Here is an 18,586-nt window from a genome sequence, read left to right on the forward strand (position 1 = left end):
GTCTTTTTGTTAGGCCTGTCCCTCTTAACATTTGTTCTTCATTCTTTACTAAAAGCCAGTCAGCCATCAAGTATCTCCTCTGTACCCTCTGGGCTATAGCTGTGCTCTGCTGTAAATGTGCTCTGAGGAAGTGTTGTATACATGATTCCTATTTTTTATGTTTTTTTTTTTTTAGCTAGAAGATCAAATTAACATATATTAAACAAGTATAGGACAGTATACTCATCTCTGCTGAATTGATTCTGACACACAGCAGACCTGAAGGACAGAGTAGAACTGCCCCATAGGGGTTTTAAGGCTTTATGGAAGCAGATTGCCACATATATCTCCTCAGAGCAGCTGGTGGGTTCAAACTGCCGACCTTTTGGTTCGCAGCTGGACGCTTAGCCACTGCACTACCAGGGCTGCTTGTGTAGCGTTTTAGAAAGCGTAGGTGTTTTAAAAAGTGTAAGAATTTTAAAAGCTGTAGGAGTTTAAAAAAGTGTAGAAGTTTTAAAAGGTATAACCAAAAATCAAACAAAACCCATTGCCGTTGAGTCAATTCCGACTTATGGCGATCCTATAAGGCAGGGTAGAACTGCCCTTTGGGTTTCCAAGGGGCGCTTGGTGGATTCGAACTACGGACCTTTTATTAGAGGCCCAGCGTGTAACCACTAAGCCAGCAGGGTTTCCTTAAAGGCATGTTGTTGTTGGGTGCTGTCAAGTCGGCTCCGACTCATGGCGACCCTGTGCACAATAGAACGAAACACTGCCCAGTTCTGCACCATCCTTACTTAAAATCGTTGTTACGCTTGAGATCATCGTTGCAACCACTGTGTTAATCCGCCTCATTGAGGGTCTTCCTCTTTTCCGCTGACCTTGTACTCTGCCAAGCAAGATGTCCTTCTCCAGGGACTGATCCCTCCTGACCACATGTCCAGAGTATGTAAGACACAGTCTCGCCATCTTTGCCTCTAAGGAGCATTCTGGACACACTTCTTCCAAGACAGATTTGTTCATTCTTTTGGCAGTCCATGGTATAGTCAATATTCTTCGCCAACACGACAATTCAAAGGTGTCAGCTCATTGTTGGTTTTCCTTATTCATTGTCCAGCTTTCACACGCATATGATGCAATTGAAAATACCATGGCTTGGGTCAGGCGCACCTTAGTCTTCAGGGTGACATGTTTGCTCTTCAACACTTTGAAGAGGTCCTTTGCAGCAGATTTACCCAATGCAATGTGTCTTTTGATTTCTTGACCCCCACGTGTCTGTCGGTTTGTCGTACTGTGGGGGCTTGTGTGTTGCTGTGATGCTGGAAGCTATGCCACCGGTATTCACATACCAGCAGGGTCACCCATAGAGGACAGGTTTCAGCTGAGCTTCAAGGCTAAGACAGACTAGGAAGAAGGACCCGGCAGTCTACTTCTGAAAAGCATCAGCCAGTGAAAACCTTATGAATAGTAGTGGAACATTGTCTGATATAGTGCTGGAAGATGAGCCCCCCAGGTTGGAAGGCACTCAGAAGATGACTGGGGAAGAGCTGCCTCCTCAAAGTAGGGTCGACCTTAATTATGTCGATGGAGTAAAGCTTTCAGGACCTTCATTTGCTGATGTGGCACGACTCAAAATGAGAAGAAACAGCTGCAGACATCCATTGATAATCGGAACCTGGAATGTACGAAGTATGAATCTAGGAAAATTGGAAATCGTCAGAAATGAAATGGAACACATAAACATCGATATCCTAGGCATTAGTGAGCTGAAATGGACTGGTATTGACCATTTTGAATCAGACAATCATGTAGTCTACTGTGCTGTGAATGACAACTCGAAGAGGAATGGTGTTGCATTCATCGTGAAAAAGAACGTTTCAATATCCTGAAATACAACGTTGTCAGTGATAGGATAATATCCATACGCATAAAAAGAAACCAGTTAATATGACTATTCAAATTTACACACCAACCACTAGGGCCAAGGATGAAGAAATCAAAGATTTTTATCAGCTGCTGCAGTCTGAAATTGATCAAAGATGCAATCAAGATGCATTGATAATTACTGGCGATTGGAATGCAAAAGTTGGAAACAATGAAGAAGGATCAGTAGTTGGAGAATATGGCCTTGGTGATAGAAACAATTCTGGAGATTGAATGATAGAATTTTGCAAGACCAATGACTTCTTCATTGCAAATACCTTCTTTCACCAACGTAAACAGCAGCTATACACATTTTTTTAAAAATTTTTTTTTATACACATGGACCTCACCAGATGGAACACACAAAAATCAAATTGACTACATCTGTGGAAAGAGACAATGGAAAAGCTCAATATCATCAGTCAGAACAAGGCTAGGGGCCAACTGTGGAACAGACCATCAATTGCTCATATGCTAGTTCAAGCTGAAACTGAAGAAAATCAGAGCAAGTCCACAAGAGCCAAAATATGACCTTGAGTATATCCCACCTGAACTTAGAGACCATCTGAAGAACAGATTTGATGCATTGAACACTAGTGACTGAAGACCAGATGAGTTGTGGAATGACATCAAGGATATCATATATGAAGAAAGCAAGAGGTCACTGAAAAGACAGGAAAGAAAGAAAAGACCAAGATGGATGTCAAAGGATACTCTGAAACTTGCTCTTGAGTGTCGAGCAGCTAAAGCAAAAGGAAGAATTGATAAAGTAAAAGAACTGAACAGAAGATTTCAAAGGGCCTCCCGAGAAGACAAAGTAAAGTATTATAATGACATGTGCAAAGAGCTGGAGATGGAAAACCAAAAGGGAAGAACACGCTCGGCGTTTCTCAAGCTGAAAGAACAGAAGAAAAAAATTCAAGCCTCGAGTTGCAATAGTGAAGGGTCCCATGGGGAAAATATTAAATGATGCAGGAAGCATCAAAAGAAGATGGAAGGAATACACAGTCATTATACCAAAAAGAATTAGCAGATATTCAACCATTTCAAGAGGTGGCATATGATCAGGAACTGATGGTACTGAAGGAAGAAGTCCAAGCTGCTCTGAAGGCATTGGCGAAAAACAAGGCTCCAGGAACTGATGGAATATCAATTGAGATGTGTCAACAAACAGATGTAGCGTTGGAGGTGCTCACTCGTCTATGCCAAGAAATATGGAAGACAGCTTCCTGACCAACTGACTGGAAGAGATCCATATTTGTGCCTGTTCCCAAGAAAGGTGATCCAACTGAATGTGGAAATTATAGAACAACATCATTAATATCACACGGAAGCAAAATTTTGCTGAAGATCATTCAAAAACAGCTGTAGCAGTATATGGACGGGGAACTGCAGAAATTCAGGCTGGTTTCAGAAGAGGACGTGGAACCAGAGATACCATTGCTGATGTCAGATGGATCCTGGCTGAAAGCAGAGAATACCAGAAGGATGTTTACCTGTGTTTTATTGACTATGCAAAGGCATTCGACTGTGTGGATCACAACAAACTATGGATAACATTGCGAAGAGTGGGAATTCCAGAACACTTAATTGTGCTCATGAGGACCCTTTACATAGATCAAGAGGCAGTTGTTCAGACAGAACAAGGGGATGCTGATTGGTTTAAAATTAGGAAAGGTGTGTGTCGGGGTTGTATTCTTTCACCATACCTATTTAATCTGTATGCTGAACAAATAATACAAAAAGGTGGACTATATGAAGAAGAACAGGGTATCAGGATTGGAGGAAGACTCATTAACAACCTGCGTTATGCAGATGACACAACCTTGCTTGCTGAAAGTGAAGAGGACTTGAAACACTTACTACTGAAGATCAAAGACCACAGCCTTCAGTATGGATTGCACCTCGACATAAGGAAAACAAAAATCCTCACAACTGGACCAGTGAGAAACATCATGATAAATGGAGAAAAGACTGAAGTTGTCAGGGATTTCGTTTTACTTGGATCCACAATCAACAGCCATGGAAGCAGCAGACAAGAATAAAAGGTATAGGAGTTTTAAAAAGAAAGAGTTGTATTGGAAGGAGAATTGGATTTGATTTGTATCTTAAAAGTAAATCGTAGGAAAATTATATGGTTCTTTATTGCTCTAAATTAGTTTAAAAGTAAATCAGTAAATGTGGTTCTTTATTGCTATAAATTGGTGTAAGGTATTTGGTATTTTAAATTTTTATATTTCTAACAATATAAATTGCTATATTGTATTTACTGTTTTTAAACTTTGATATTTGAAAAAAAAGTAGCACCGCTATACATGGTTTAACTATGAAATAATTACATTTATGATCCAGTTCCACTATGTGATTCTGCGTTATTTTCATTATTTCTCAGGACTCTAACCTCCACTATGTTCTCACTTCCCACCTTGCCCGTTTTAAACTCTTAGGTGTTTAGCATAATCACTCCCCTGCCTTACACCCCCTACTCCTTTCCGCCTTGTTGCTTTGCCAAACTCACTTGGTTGAATCCCAGCTTTGGCTCAGTCCTTTCCTCTGTGTATTCCCCACCTGCCCCCATGCAGCTGAATATCTGAAGAAAGATACACAACTCTGTCACCTGGTGCGCTCTCAGGGTTCTCTCAAGCTAATCCTGCCGACTATACCAGTTGTATCAAACCAGTTCAGGGAGGCTGAGATCATCTGTCTCTCATGCCACATGTGTAGTGGGTAAATCCCACTCCACACACCAGCTGCGTCCTATAGAAACCTCAGCCTTTCTTCCCTGGTCAGTTCAGATGCCAGCTGCTCCTCACAGCCTTTTTCTCTCATGCCCATTCACCTGGGGCTAGGTCAGTGGGTGCTGGACCATTCTCTGTGACTTAAATCCAACAATCTGTTGAAACCGGGGCAGATTATCCAGTGGAAGGGGTAAGCACAGTGCTTAGCCTGCTTACCAGATCACTTGTGGTGAAGAATTTCATATTTTTTCACCACATCAAAGATTCTGCTTCTAGGTATGGCTGGCATCTGTCTCTCTCCCAGCCCCACAGAACCCTCCTACAGAATCAAAGCCTCTTTTCAAATTTACAGTCCCTGACAGGGACGGGTGACCTAATAAGCGAGGTAAGCACAGGTTTACCTGTGCTTACCTATCTGTAGTGAACAGTTTCACATGGGTTTCATCTGGTGAAACCCATGTGAAATTGTTCACTACAGGTGATCCAGTAGGTAAGGTAAGCACCATGCTTACCTTGCCAATTGGATAATCCATCTCTGGTTGGAATGACTCAGAAGCTTCAAGGAAAGGGCTATCTTTAATCTAGCAGTGAAAAAAAACACAAACATGCAGGGTGAGGTCCAGGAGGGGTCTCAGTGCAGAGCTTCCATGTCCATAGGGGATGTACTGAGCCTCTCAAAAGTAGACGTTGGAGCTTACCACCCAGGAAGCACCATTGAACCTCTGTCTTCCAAGGCTTTTTATTGGCCATAATAGATCACATCATGCCTTCTGAGGCTTAGTCAGTATCAGGCCCCCAGGTGGTCCATCTTGGTCTTGTCAAGCCCCACACATTGGCCCCAGGAGTGGTTCATCTCTCAGGAACCAGGAACAAAGGCCAGATTGTTTACTGCGAAGGGGGTCCACACCTTGTACCTGCGAATGCTTTAAATTCTGGAGCATAAAATTCAAGGGGGCCCCTAGTGTTGCTCAGCAGTCATGGCCTATTTCCCTAGTTTGTTCTTCCATTTTACGAGAGGATTATTTCATATCATCTCTCATTCAAATCCCCAGTGCATCCTCTTCCAACTTTGTTCTCAATTGATTACTTTGCTTCCTATTTCATTGAAAAAAATAGAAGCATAGAGAAAATAATTTATACAAACCTATTAGTTGCATCCGTACCTCTAACTGCATTTGGGCCCTTTTATCCTATTTTCTCTCCTGTTACATCACTAAACTGTTTGTACTCATGACTAGAGTCACCCCTCTTACTCGTCCAGTAAATTCCGTCACTTCTTGCCTATAAGAGGACATTGCTTCAGAAATGTTCTCCTTTCCTGCATCATCAAGACTACCTTCTTTGTTGGATTATTACTATCAGTGTTCATTCATTCGGAAAATATGAATCGAGTGCCCACTACATGTCAGGCACTGCTCTAGTGCCGATAATATATCAGTGGAGCATATATTCTAGTTTGGGAGATAGACAATGAACGAGAAAGGTAAGAAAGCAACAAACCTGATATGTTACAAGGTGGTAACATGCTTTGGAAAATAAAAAGTAGAGCAGATAAGGAGGGTTGGGAATTCTCAGTTAGGGGTGCAGACTGAATTATTGAATAGGATGGTCAAGGTAGGCTTCAATGTGAAGGTTAGATTTAAGTTAAAACTTGAAGATAAGGGAGTTAGCCAAGGGGATAAGCGAGGAGAGAGAGTGCCAGGTAGAGTGAATAGCTGGGCCAAAGGCCCTGAGCAGAGAGAGTGCAGAGCATTGTTCAGGAAATGCAAGGGAGCTGGGTGGCTGGTAGGGTGGGTCTGAAAGTTAGTACTAGAGGAGGAGGTCAGAAACTTAAGAAGGACAGGTGGGAGGGTGCATGTATGACTCTTATAGACCAGTGAAAGACTTATCTTCTATGCCTAGTGGATTGGAAACGTTGCAGATTTTTTTTTTTTTGCAGACATTTAAGTTTTCTGACTGTGTTGAGAACCAACTGTAGAGAGAGGCAGGGAAGAAGTGTTAGAAGATTATCAGAGTCACCGGTTGAGACATATTGATGGCTTGGTCCATGGAAGTGGAGGTAGTGGGAATTGATCAGATTCTGGATATATTTGAAAGTAGAGCCAACAGGATTTCCAGGAGTGATGTGAGAGAAGAAAGGACCAAGGATGATTGCGAGGTTTTGGACTTGATCATTTGAAAGGATGGACTTGCCATCATCTGAGATGGGGAAAGCTATAGGTGGAGGTTGGTAGGGGTAGTGGTTGGAAGAGAGTGAGAGTTCACTTCCTGACTTGTTGAGCTATTTCTTAGAACACAGTTTCTACGGTAACTTTACCTTATCTGGCCTTTCAACATACCTGAGTAAAAAGATTCTGGATTTATGGCAGCTGGGGAGGTTTAAGCATTCGGCAGAGTCTGAAGTAGAATGTATTGTTGGAAAGCCAGGTAATGGCAAGTACTACAGATACGAAGATGGAAGATCACTCCATGTATTCAATCTAAGTGAAGGAAAAATTAGGTAAGCCAGGAGGAGGAACCGATTTAGGGAGGAATACTTCTGATTTTGGATTTGGTTGTGGTACCAGTGTTTCAACCAGGTAGAAATAGCCACTGTACAGTGTCTTAAATAGAGATCCAAGATCAAAAGAAACTTGAATTTTGGTTTTTGGACTGAGAGATGATGGCTGAAACCATGGAAGGTGGTAAGAAAAGAGAAAGCTAAGTAGAGACCCTTGGGTGGATAATCACTTTCAGTGTAAAGAGTCAGTAAAGAATTAGTCCAGTGTAAGTAATGACTTGGTTTTCAGAAGGCATGGCAGTGGTAGTTGATAGTTGCTAATGATGGAGAAAGGACAAAACAAGTGAGCACCAGGAAAAGACTGTTGAATTTGTCAACTTGGGGTAAATTAGTTTTAAGAGAGGAGTGTCAGTAGACAACCCTATCCCTTTGTCTTGTTGTCAAATATTGCCTAGTTTTTAAAAAGCTCAGGTGTTCACCTAAAAGCTTGTTATGTGTCACACACAGTGCGCTAAGTATTACATGAATTTATTAAAAGCAGTTTATACTCTCAAAGGCTTACAATCTAGGTAGGGAGAAGGATACCTTCTTAAAATGATAAACAATACAAGATTATGCTAATAAAAGTGAGGAATTCAGTAATAAATAATGTGAATATGGAGAGGGAATTGGTCAGTTTAGGGCGAGATTGATGTAAAAGTGTGGAAGGGTAGGGTTTGATCTGGACCTTAAAAGATAGGCATTGTTTTGACTGTTGGTGATTGCTTATGGATGGGGTAGAAGAAGTGGAAGGCATTTGAGATGATGAGAACAGCTAGAGAGAAGGTATAGATAGAAGAAAGAGCAAGATGTGTTTGGGGAAAATCAAGCAGTCTGGCTTCATTGATTAATAATAGAGCATGTGGTTGGAGTGGGCGAGGGAATTAAAAAGAATACTGCAATCAGTTTTTGGAAAACCTTGAATGAAGATCCATAGAAAGCTGTGAGGCTGCAGTAGGTTTTGTTTAGAATAGAAATCTATAGTTCTCAACGATTTTCTTCTTGGTTTAAGCATATGAATATATTTAAAGAGACATTTTATTTTATTTCTAGAATGCCAGTTAATGAAAACAGAACGACCAAAGCCAAACACATTTATTATCAGATGTCTCCAGTGGACCACGGTTATAGAGAGGACATTTCATGTAGATACTCCAGAGGAAAGGTAAGAAACTTGTTTTTCCAATCTTGTGAAAAAGCAGCAATAATTCTAAAGATGTATTGTATCTGACTTCGCCATTTGTAGATATATGTAAATATAGTTGTACAATGCTATAGTTCCTTGATTTTTGTGTTTTGGTTATAGTAGACGAATAACAGGGGCTTGTGAAATACTGAATTAGAACTACTAGATGTGCTGTGGTGTAGTGGTTAAGAGCTATGACCAAAAGGTCATCAGTTCAAATCCACCAGTTGCTCCTTGGAAACCCTGTGGGGCAGTTCTACTCTGTCCTATAGGGTCACTATGAGCCGGAATTGACTCAGCGGCAGTGGGTTTGGTGTTTTGGTTTTGGTTGAGAGAGAATAACATCATTTTCTATTAATGGGAACAGATCCCTTGGTATGCAAACAGTTAAGTGCTTGACTACGAACCTAAAGGTTGGTGGTTTGAACTTGCCCAGCGGTGCCTCAGAAGAAAGACCTGTTGATCTTCCTTCAAGATTAGCTCCAAGAAAACCCTGTGGAACAGTTCTATTCTGTAACACACACAGTCACCACAAGTCAGAATTGACTTGACGGCAATGGGTTTGGTTTGGTTTTGGTTTGTTAATGGGAAATTTTCCTCATTTTCATAGGGAAGAATGGACCGAAGCGATCCAGGCCGTAGCAGACAGACTGCAGAGGCAAGAAGAGGAGAGAATGAATTGTAGCCCAACTTCACAGATTGATAACATTGGGGAGGAAGAGATGGATGCCTCTACAACACATCATAAAAGAAAGGTAGAAATTAGTGATAACTTACTCCCCTACTCAGCACATTTATTTGTCTGGAAGAAATATGCCATAAACTGCCATTTGCAAATGGATGCTAGCTGATTATCTTAGACATGCAAATGTTTTTATTCAGGTGAATCCGAAATACCTATTGTTGTTTAAAACCAAATAGCTGAAGCATCACTTCATTTCAGTGGTTCGGCACTTTTACCACTGAGTGCTGCTAGGGCTTGTTACCAGGGAGTCCTGACTGATGTGCCATTGTATTACCTTGTAATTTGCATTTTTATGCCATTTTAAATACTTGGAAATACAATGTTTTCACCAAAGATTTTGTCCTTTTCCGTTTGGCATTCTGTGTTCTCCTGAAGGCAGAATCAGAAATGGCTCTGGTATACTCCTGTTGGTGCCCAAGCCTCACTAATGTCAGGAGGAAAGTCAGCAATCTTGGAAGTAATAGCTTCTCATTGTAGTGGCTGCGCCTGAGCCCATGAGCAACACAATCTTTTCTTCCCTCAGTGCTCCAGAATAATAACGTGCTGATTTATATTCTTATGAGAGTCGCATATTATATTTTTCACAGTTCTAGAAAACAGAAAAGTTCCTTTCTTATGTAAATAATGGTATTTTAAGATTAGTTTAAAGATACAGGTATTGTAAAGGGATGAACATGCCTTTTATCATTTTAGAATATATATACGTTTATAAGTATAACATTATTGTACATATATTTTTATAATAGATTGTTAATTTTCATGTAGGAAAACCTTTTTAAAGTATTATCCATGATTTGTTATCAGCACAGTGATTCAGAGCTCTTTGGAATTAGACTGCTTGAGTTCAGATCCTTCCACTTCCACATGCTAACTGTGTGAACTTGAAGATGTACAGTCACAGCTTAGAGGTGGTTAATTATTCTTCCCTTATATGAAGTTTCTATTCTAATTAGAACAATATTCTGTGCTTGATCTTGGCCAAATGTCAGAGAACCCTTTCTGCTATTCTTGAAAATTTATCCTCTGTTTGTTAGTTAAACTGAACCCCTGTTTTCTTTTGAGTTAGCCACCTCCCCCATCCCATTCCTCAGTACTTGCAAAATGAAAAACATGACCTAGCCTTAACTATTTACTCAGATATAAGCAAGCTTCTTTTGTATTTATGTGTGCACACATGTATAATTACTTGAAATTTGACTGTGTTCATAATTTTAAGATCAAGTCCTAATTAATCTTATCCTCAAACTCTAAACCACTCCACTAAAAAAAAGCTATAGAGTTGGGGGCCAAGATGGTGAACTAGCCAGAAGCTTCAGCTGATCCCTCTTACAACAAAGACCCCAAAAAAGCCCAAATGAATCGATTGTATATATGACAGGCAAGAAACCCTGAGCATCAAAGGCAAAATTAAGGAATTGGTCTGAGTGACAGGGAGGGAGAGATGTCAGCCCCCTGCCTTCCTCAGAGTGCGACTCCCTTCTGCTACCAGAAACCAGTGCACACACCCATCACCACTGCTCCTGTAAGATAGTAAGTGAGAGCCTACACCACACACTAAGTGACTATGTGAGAGCCTACACCACACACCAGGTGACTATCAGGACACCTGTGCTGAATCAATATAAGAATAGTGAATGTACTCCAAGGCTCATATACCAGGTAACAGCTCCAGCCATCTGGTAACAGGACAGTAGTGCTTCAAGGCCTCCAATAACCAAGTTAGCTCATGGTAGTACCCTATTTGGCTATATCGGAACAAAACAAAGCAAGAAACTAGGACACAGTGAGCAAACATGAAATAAATTAATATAACATAAATGGCTCGGAGACAACAGTCGATATCAAATCACATAAAGAAGCAGACCATGATTGCTTCAACAAACTCCCAAAACAGAGAATCAAGGACTCTCCCAGATAAAGATCTATTCCTGGAATTACCAGATGTTGAATCCCAAAATGTTGAATACAAAAGACTAATATACAGAACTCTTCAAGATACTAGGAATGAGATCAGGCAACAAACAGAAAAAGCCAAGGGACACACAGATAAAGAAGTTCAAGAAATTAAAAAGATTATTCAAGAACATAATGAAAAATTTAATAAACTGCAAGAATTCATAGAGAGACAGCATTCAGAAATTAAGAAGATTAACAATAAGATTACAGAATTAGACAACTCAACAGAAAGTCAGAGGAGCAGAATTGAGGAAATGGAATGCAGAATTTGTGAGACTGAAAATAAGTCACATGGCACCAATATATTTGAAGAAAAATCAGATAAAAGAATTAAAAAAAAATGAACAAACCCTGAGAATATGAAGAACTCTATCAAGAGGAATAACTTGTGAGTGATTGGAATACCAGAACAGGGAGCAATAACAGAAAATACAGAGAGAATTGTTGAAGATTTGTTGGCAGAAAACTTCCCTGATACCCTGAAAGATGAAAGGATATCTACCCAAGATGCTAATCGAACCCCATACAAGGTAGACCCCAAAAGAAAGTCATCAAGACATAGTATCATCAAACTTGCCAAAACCAAAGATAAAAAGAGTTTTAAGAGCAGCCAGGGATAAGTGAAAAGTCACCTGCAAAGGAGAATCAATAAGTTAGGACTACTCCGTAGAAACCATGCAGGCAAGAAGGCAATGGGATGACATATATAAAGCATTGAAGGAGAAGAATTGCCAGCCAAGAATCATACATATATCCAGCAAACCTGTCTCTCAGAGATGAAGGCAAAATTAAGACATTTATGGATAAACAGAAGCTTAGGAAATTTGCAAAAACCAAACCAAAACTACAAGAAATACTAAAGGGAATTCTCTGCATAGAAAATCAATAATATCAGATATCATCCCCTCACTAGAAAACAGAACAGAGCATCTAGATATCAACTCAGATAGGGAAATAATAAAACTAAATCAAGATTTAAAAAAAAAAAAGCTCAAAACAGAGAGTGATGTCATTATGTAAAAGATGAAAATAATCAATAAAGGGGCTAAATAAAGTAGTCAGATTTTCCATATGGACAGGAAATCAAGGCAATATAGGGAGATACAAGTTAGGTTTAAACTTAGAAAAATAGGGGTAAATATTAAGGTAACCACAAGAAGGCTAACACTCCACTTCAAAATAAAAAACAAGATAAACATAAAGAGTCAGCAAAAACAAATTTAACCACAAGGAAAAAAAGAAACACACAGTTTACAAAGAAAAACTTCTCAGCACAAAAAAGTAAGTGGAAAAACGAAACTGTCAACACACAAAAGAAGGCATCAAAATGACAGCACTAAGCTCATACCTGTCTATAATCGTGCTAAATATAAATGGACTAAATGCACCAATAAAGAGGCAGAATGTTTCAGAATGGATAAAAAAAACACCATCTGCTACATGCTGCCTACAAGAGACGCACCTTAGGCTTAAAGACACAAACTAAAATTCAAAGGATGGAAAAAATATATCAAGCAAACAACAATCAAAAAAGAGCAGGAATGGCTATACTAATTTCTGACAAAACAGACTTCAAACTTAAATGTACCACAAAGGATAAGGAAGGACACTATATAATGATAAAAGGGAAAATAAACCAGGAGGATTTTGCCATATTAAATATTTATGCACCGAACAACAGGGCTTCAAGATATATAAAACAAACCCTAACAGCACGGAAAAGTGAGATAGCGCCACAATAATAGTAGGAGACATCAACATACCACTTTCAGTGAAGGGACAGGACATCCAGAAAGAAGCTCAGTGAAGACACGGAAGAGCTAAATGCCACAATTAACCAAACTGACCTTATAGAAATAAACAATCCCCCACTCAACAGCGGCTAAGTATTCTTTCTTTTCCAGCGCACATGGAACATTCTCTAGGATAGACCACATATTAGGCCATAAGGCAAGCCTTAACAGAATCCAAAGCATCGAAATAATTACAAAGCATCTTCTCTGATCATAAGACCATAAAAGCACAAGTCAATAACAGAAAAAGCGGGGAAAAGAAATCAAACACTTGGAAACTGAACAGTACCCAGCTCAAAAAGACTGGGTTATAGAAGACATCAAGGATGGGATAAAGAAATTAATAGAGTCCAATAAGAATGAAAACACTTCCTATCAGAACCTTTGGGACAGAGTGAAAGCAGTGCTCAGAGGTCAGTTTATATCGATAAATGCACACATACAAAAAGAAGAAAGGGGCAAAATCCAAGAATTATCCCTACAACTTGAACAAATAGAGAGCAACAAAAGAAACCTTCAGGCACCAGAAGAAAATAAATAATAAAAATTAGAGCAGAATTAAATGAAGTAGAAAACAGAAAAATAATTGAAAGAATTAGCAAGACCAAAAGCTGGTTCTTTGAAAAGGTTAACAAAATCAATAAACCATTGGCTAGACCGACAAAAACTGGAGAGGAAGCAAATAACCTGAATAAGAAATGAGATGGGCGCTATCACAACGGACCCAACTGAAGTTAAAAGAATCATAACAGAGTACTATGAAAAGTTGTACTCTAATAAATCTGAAAACCTAGAAGAAATGGACAAATTTCTAGAAACACACTACCTACTTAAACTAACACAGGCAGAGAGAAAACAAGTAAATAAACTTATAACAAAAAAGGAAATGGAAAAAGTAATCAAAAACTCCCAACGAAGAAAAGCCCTGACCCTGACAGCTTCACCGGAGAATTCTACCAAACTTTCAGAGAAGAGTTAACACCACTACTACTAAAGGTATTTCAGAGCATAGAAAAGGATGGGATACTCCCAAACTCATTCTGTGAAGCCAACGTATCCCTGATAGCAAAACCAGGTAAAGACTCCACAAAATAAGGAAATTACAGGCCAGTATCCCTCATGAACTTAGATGCAAAAATCCTCAACAAAGTTCTAGCCAGTAGAATTCAACAACATATCAAAAAAAAAAAAATTCACCACGACCAAGTGGGATTCATACCAGGTATGCAGGGATGGTTTAACATTAGATAAACAATGTAATCCATCACATAAATCAAACAAAAGACAAGAACCACCTGATCTTATCAATTGATGCAGAAAAGGCGTTTCACAAAGTCCAACACCCATTCATGATAAAAACTCTCAGCAAAATACGAATAGAAGGAAAATTTCTAAACATTACAAAGGGCACTTATACAGAACCAACAGCCAACATCATCCTAAATGGAGAGAGATTGAAACCATTCCCACTGAGAACAGGAACTAGGCAAGGATGCCCTTGATCACCACTCTTACTTAACATTGTGCTGGAGGTCGTAGTCAGAGCTATAAGGCTAGATAAGGAAATAAAGGGCATCCATATTGGCAAAGAAGAAGTAAAAGTATCTCTATCTGTAGGTGACATGATCTTATACACAGAAAAACCTAAAGAACATTCCAGAAAACTACTGAAACTAATAAAAGAGTTCAGTAGAATTTCAGGATACAAGATAAACATACGTAAATAAGTAGGATTCCTCTGCATCAACAAAGAGAGCGATGAAGAGGAAATCACCAAATCAATACCATTTACAGTAGCTCCTAAGAAGATAAAGTACTTAGGAATAAGTCTAACCACGGACGTAAAAGACCTATACAAAGAAAATTACTAAGATACTACTGCAAGAAACAAAAGAGACATTCATAAGTAGAAAACATACCTTGCTCACGGATAGGAAGACTCAACATTGTGAAAATGCCTATTCTGCCCAAAGCGATCTATAGATACAATGCAATCCCAATCCAAATACCAGTGACCTTTTTTAATGAGATGGAGAAACAAATCACCAACTTCATATGGAAGGGAGAGAGGCCCCGGATAAGTAAAGCATTACTGAAAACGAAGAACAAAGTGGGAGGCCTCACACTACCTGACTTTAGAACATATTATACCACCACGGTAGTCAAAACAGCCTGGCACTGGTACAACAACAGATACATAGACCAATGGAACAGAATTGAGAATCCAGACATAAATCCATCCACATATGCACAATTGGTATTTAACAAAGGCCCAAAATCTGTTAAATGGAGAAAAGACAGTCTCTTTAACAAATAGTGCTGGCATAACTGGATATTGATCTGCAAAAAATGAAACAAGACCCATACTTCACACCATGCACAAAAACGAACTCAAAATGGATCAAAGACTTAAATATAAAATCTAAAACGATAAAGTTCATGGAAGAAAAAATAAGAAAAATGCTGGGAGCCCTAATACATGGCATAAACAATATGTAAAACATTACCAAAACCCATTACTAGAACTGCAAAAACAGCAAAAGAGTATTTAGATAACTGGGAGCTCCTAAAAGTCAAAACAGCTATTCTTATCCAGAAACTTCACCAAAAAAGTAAAAAGATTACCTACAGATTGGGAAAAAGTTTTTAGCTATGACATCTCCGATCAGTGGCTGATCTCTAAAATCTGCATCTTACTGCAAAAACTCAACTACAGAAAGACAAATAACCCAATTAAAAAATGGGCAAAGGATATGAACAGGCACTTCACTAAAGAAGACATTCAGGTAGCTAACAGATACATGAGGAAATGCTCACATTCCTTAGCTGTTAGAGAAATGCAAATGAAAACTACAATGAGATTCTATCTCAAGGCTGGCATTAATCCAAAAAACACAAAAAAGAGACTGGAGGACTTATACACTGCTGGTGGGAATCTTGGTGCTTCCTTAAAAAGCTAGAAATAGAACTACCATACGATCCAGCAATCCCACTCCTTGGAATATATCCTAGAGAAATAAGAGCCTTTACATGAACAGATATATGCACACCCATGTTCATTGCAGCACTGTTTACAATAGCAAAAAGTTGGAAGCAACCAAGGTGCCTGTCAATGGATGAATGGATAAATAATTTATGGTATATTCACACAATGGAATACTATGCATCAATAAAGTACAGTGAGGAATCTGTGAAACATTTCGTAACATGGAGGAACCTGGAAGGCATTACCCAAACCCCGTGTTGTTGAGTTGAGTCCGACTCATAGCGACCGTATAGGACAGAGTAGAACTGCCCCTTAGAGTTTGGAAGCCATTATGCTGAGTGAAATTAGTTGCAGAAGGACAAATATTGTTTGAGACCACTATTATAAGGACTCAAGAAATAGTTTAAACAGAGAAGAAGATACTCTTTGATGGTTACACGAGGGGGAGGAGGGAGGGGGGATACACTGATAGTAGACGAGAACTAATTTAGGTGAAGGGATGGACAACATACAGTACAGGAGAGGCCAGCACGACTGGAGTATACCAAAAACAACAAGTCTCCTGAATAAACTGAACGCTTTGAAGGCCAGAGTAGCAGGGGCAGGGGTTTGAGGAATATAGTTTCAAGGGACATGTAGGTCAGTTGGCGTAATAAAAACTATTAAGAAAACATTCCACATCCTATTTTGGAGAGTGGTGTCTGGGGTCTTAAACATTAGCAAGCGGTCATCTAAGAAGCAACAATTGGTCTCAACCCACCTGGAGCAAAGGAGAATGAAGATCATCAAAGATGCAAGGTAAGTATGAGCCCAAGAGTCAGAATGGGACACATTGAAATCAAAGACTACATCAGCCTGAGACCAGAAGAACTAGATGGTGCCTAGCTACAACCAGTGACTGTCATGACAGGAAGCACAATAGAGAATCCCTGAAGGAGCAGGAGAGCAGTAGGAAGCAGACCCCAAATTCTAGTAAAAAGACCAGACTTAATGGTCTGACTGAGACCAGACGGACCTTTGAGGTCATGGTCCCCAGACCTTCTGTTAGCCCAAGACAGGAATCATTCTTGAAACTAACTCTTCAGACAGGGATTGGACTGGACTACAAGACAGAAAATGATACTGGTGAGGAGTGAGCTTCTTGGATCAAGTAGACACATGAGAGTATGTGGGCAGCTCCTGTTTGGAGGGGAGATGCGAAGGCTGAGGGGGACAGAAGCTGGCTGATTGGACACAGAAACGCAGAGTGGAGAGAACGAATGTACTGTCTCATTAGGGGGAGAGCAACTAGGAGTATATAGCAAGGTGTATATAAATTTTTGTGTGAGAGACTGACTTGATTTGTAAACTTTCACTTAAGGCACAATAAAAATTAAAAAAAAAAAAAGCTATACCTTACTTAATTCTGTGGAATTTCTAAAATGCTGCTTAAGGACAAAGATTAAAAATCTGCTGCCAAGGTAGTTATAGGTTGTAAGTGGAGTTTATGATACCCTCGCTAGAAGCACTGTGACGGAAGAATTCTGGAAATGAATGTGGAAATTCAGGAGAGGAATTTTGAATGGGGACAAACATTTTGAAAGATATAAAAATGGAGAAATATAGAAGGTGTTTTTTCTGCTAAAGCTGGTTATATGTAACTATAAAAGTGTAATAAATTTTCACCTGTTCACAACTTCCAGTGTGGATCATCTTAAAATTCATCCCCATCACTAATTATCAGTTGTAAAGCATTTATTGTATGCTTGTTTTGTGCCAGGATCTGAGCAGTAGTTTTTTATGTATTATTTAATCTTCACGAGAATCATCTGAGGTAGGTACTGTTATTATATAATTTTATAATTAAGTTATCTGAGACTCAGGGAAGTTAAGTATCTTGCTGATGCAGAATATAAATTCTTTTAATTATTATACTCTACAACTTCAACGTGCACCATTTCTTTTTCTTGATTCATGTATCCTGAACCTCTAATCTCTGTATTTTTAGTACTTATAACCAGGTGGTGGTGGTAAGCAAGGACTTCAGAGTCCTATTGCTGGGGGTCTAGTCCTGGCTCCAAGAGTGCTTCTGTCCTTTAGTTCCCTCATCTACAAAGATGGACTAACAATAGTAATTCATAGAGTTGTGAGGATCAATGTCAGGAGATAATGCGTAAGGTGCTCACATAGTAAGTGGTCAGGAAATGTTTAGCTGGTATTCTGCTGTATCCACGTAAAGATAAATGTTTTTCTAAAGCAGGTTCTCTTATAATTCTTATAATTAAAATAAAAATTGATGGAAGAATCAGAAATATTTTGAATTTATTTGGAGTCTACTGTCTTATTTTTCCTATATCTGATTTCCATTGTTCTTCTTGATTTTTAGTTTTTTTTTTTTTTTTTAATTTACTTTTAAATGACAAAGTGTGCAGAAGAAAATAGAAAGTTTTACAATATCAGTTATCCTATAATGGTCCTAATGGATTAGTTAAAAATGGTGAAAATTACTTTGACTTTTCTAAGATAAATAACTCTAGAACTATACTTTATGCTTATCAGTTACGATGAAAAGAAGTACAAAAGTGCAAATTATTTGTGTTTAATTTCTGACTGTAAACAGAAATATTCTCAAATAAGAATAGCCTTTCTCTTGTAATTTACGATATATATATATGTATTTGTTCACTTTATGAAAAATGGGCGGTAGGATGAAGAAGATAACTACTGATAGTGGTCGCTATGCTGAGATGCTGAGACTGGTCCTG

At 39.0% G+C, this 18,586-nt stretch overlaps 1 protein-coding gene across 6 annotated transcripts in view; it reads left to right on the plus strand.

Annotated features, from left to right (window-relative positions):
• The window catches only part of AKT3 (AKT serine/threonine kinase 3), a 325,618-nt gene that overhangs the window by 188,385 nt on the left and 118,647 nt on the right, over positions 1–18,586 (plus strand). For all 6 annotated transcript variants that reach the window (XM_049868135.1, XM_049868133.1, XM_049868137.1 and 3 more), the window contains 2 exons: positions 8,230–8,341; positions 8,973–9,117. In XM_049868135.1, coding sequence (XP_049724092.1) covers positions 8,230–8,341; positions 8,973–9,117 — 257 coding nt within the window. The remainder of the gene's footprint in view (positions 1–8,229; positions 8,342–8,972; positions 9,118–18,586) is intronic.

This window comes from Elephas maximus, chromosome 24 (genome assembly GCF_024166365.1).
Source record: "Elephas maximus indicus isolate mEleMax1 chromosome 24, mEleMax1 primary haplotype, whole genome shotgun sequence".
Lineage (NCBI taxonomy): Eukaryota > Metazoa > Chordata > Mammalia > Proboscidea > Elephantidae > Elephas > Elephas maximus.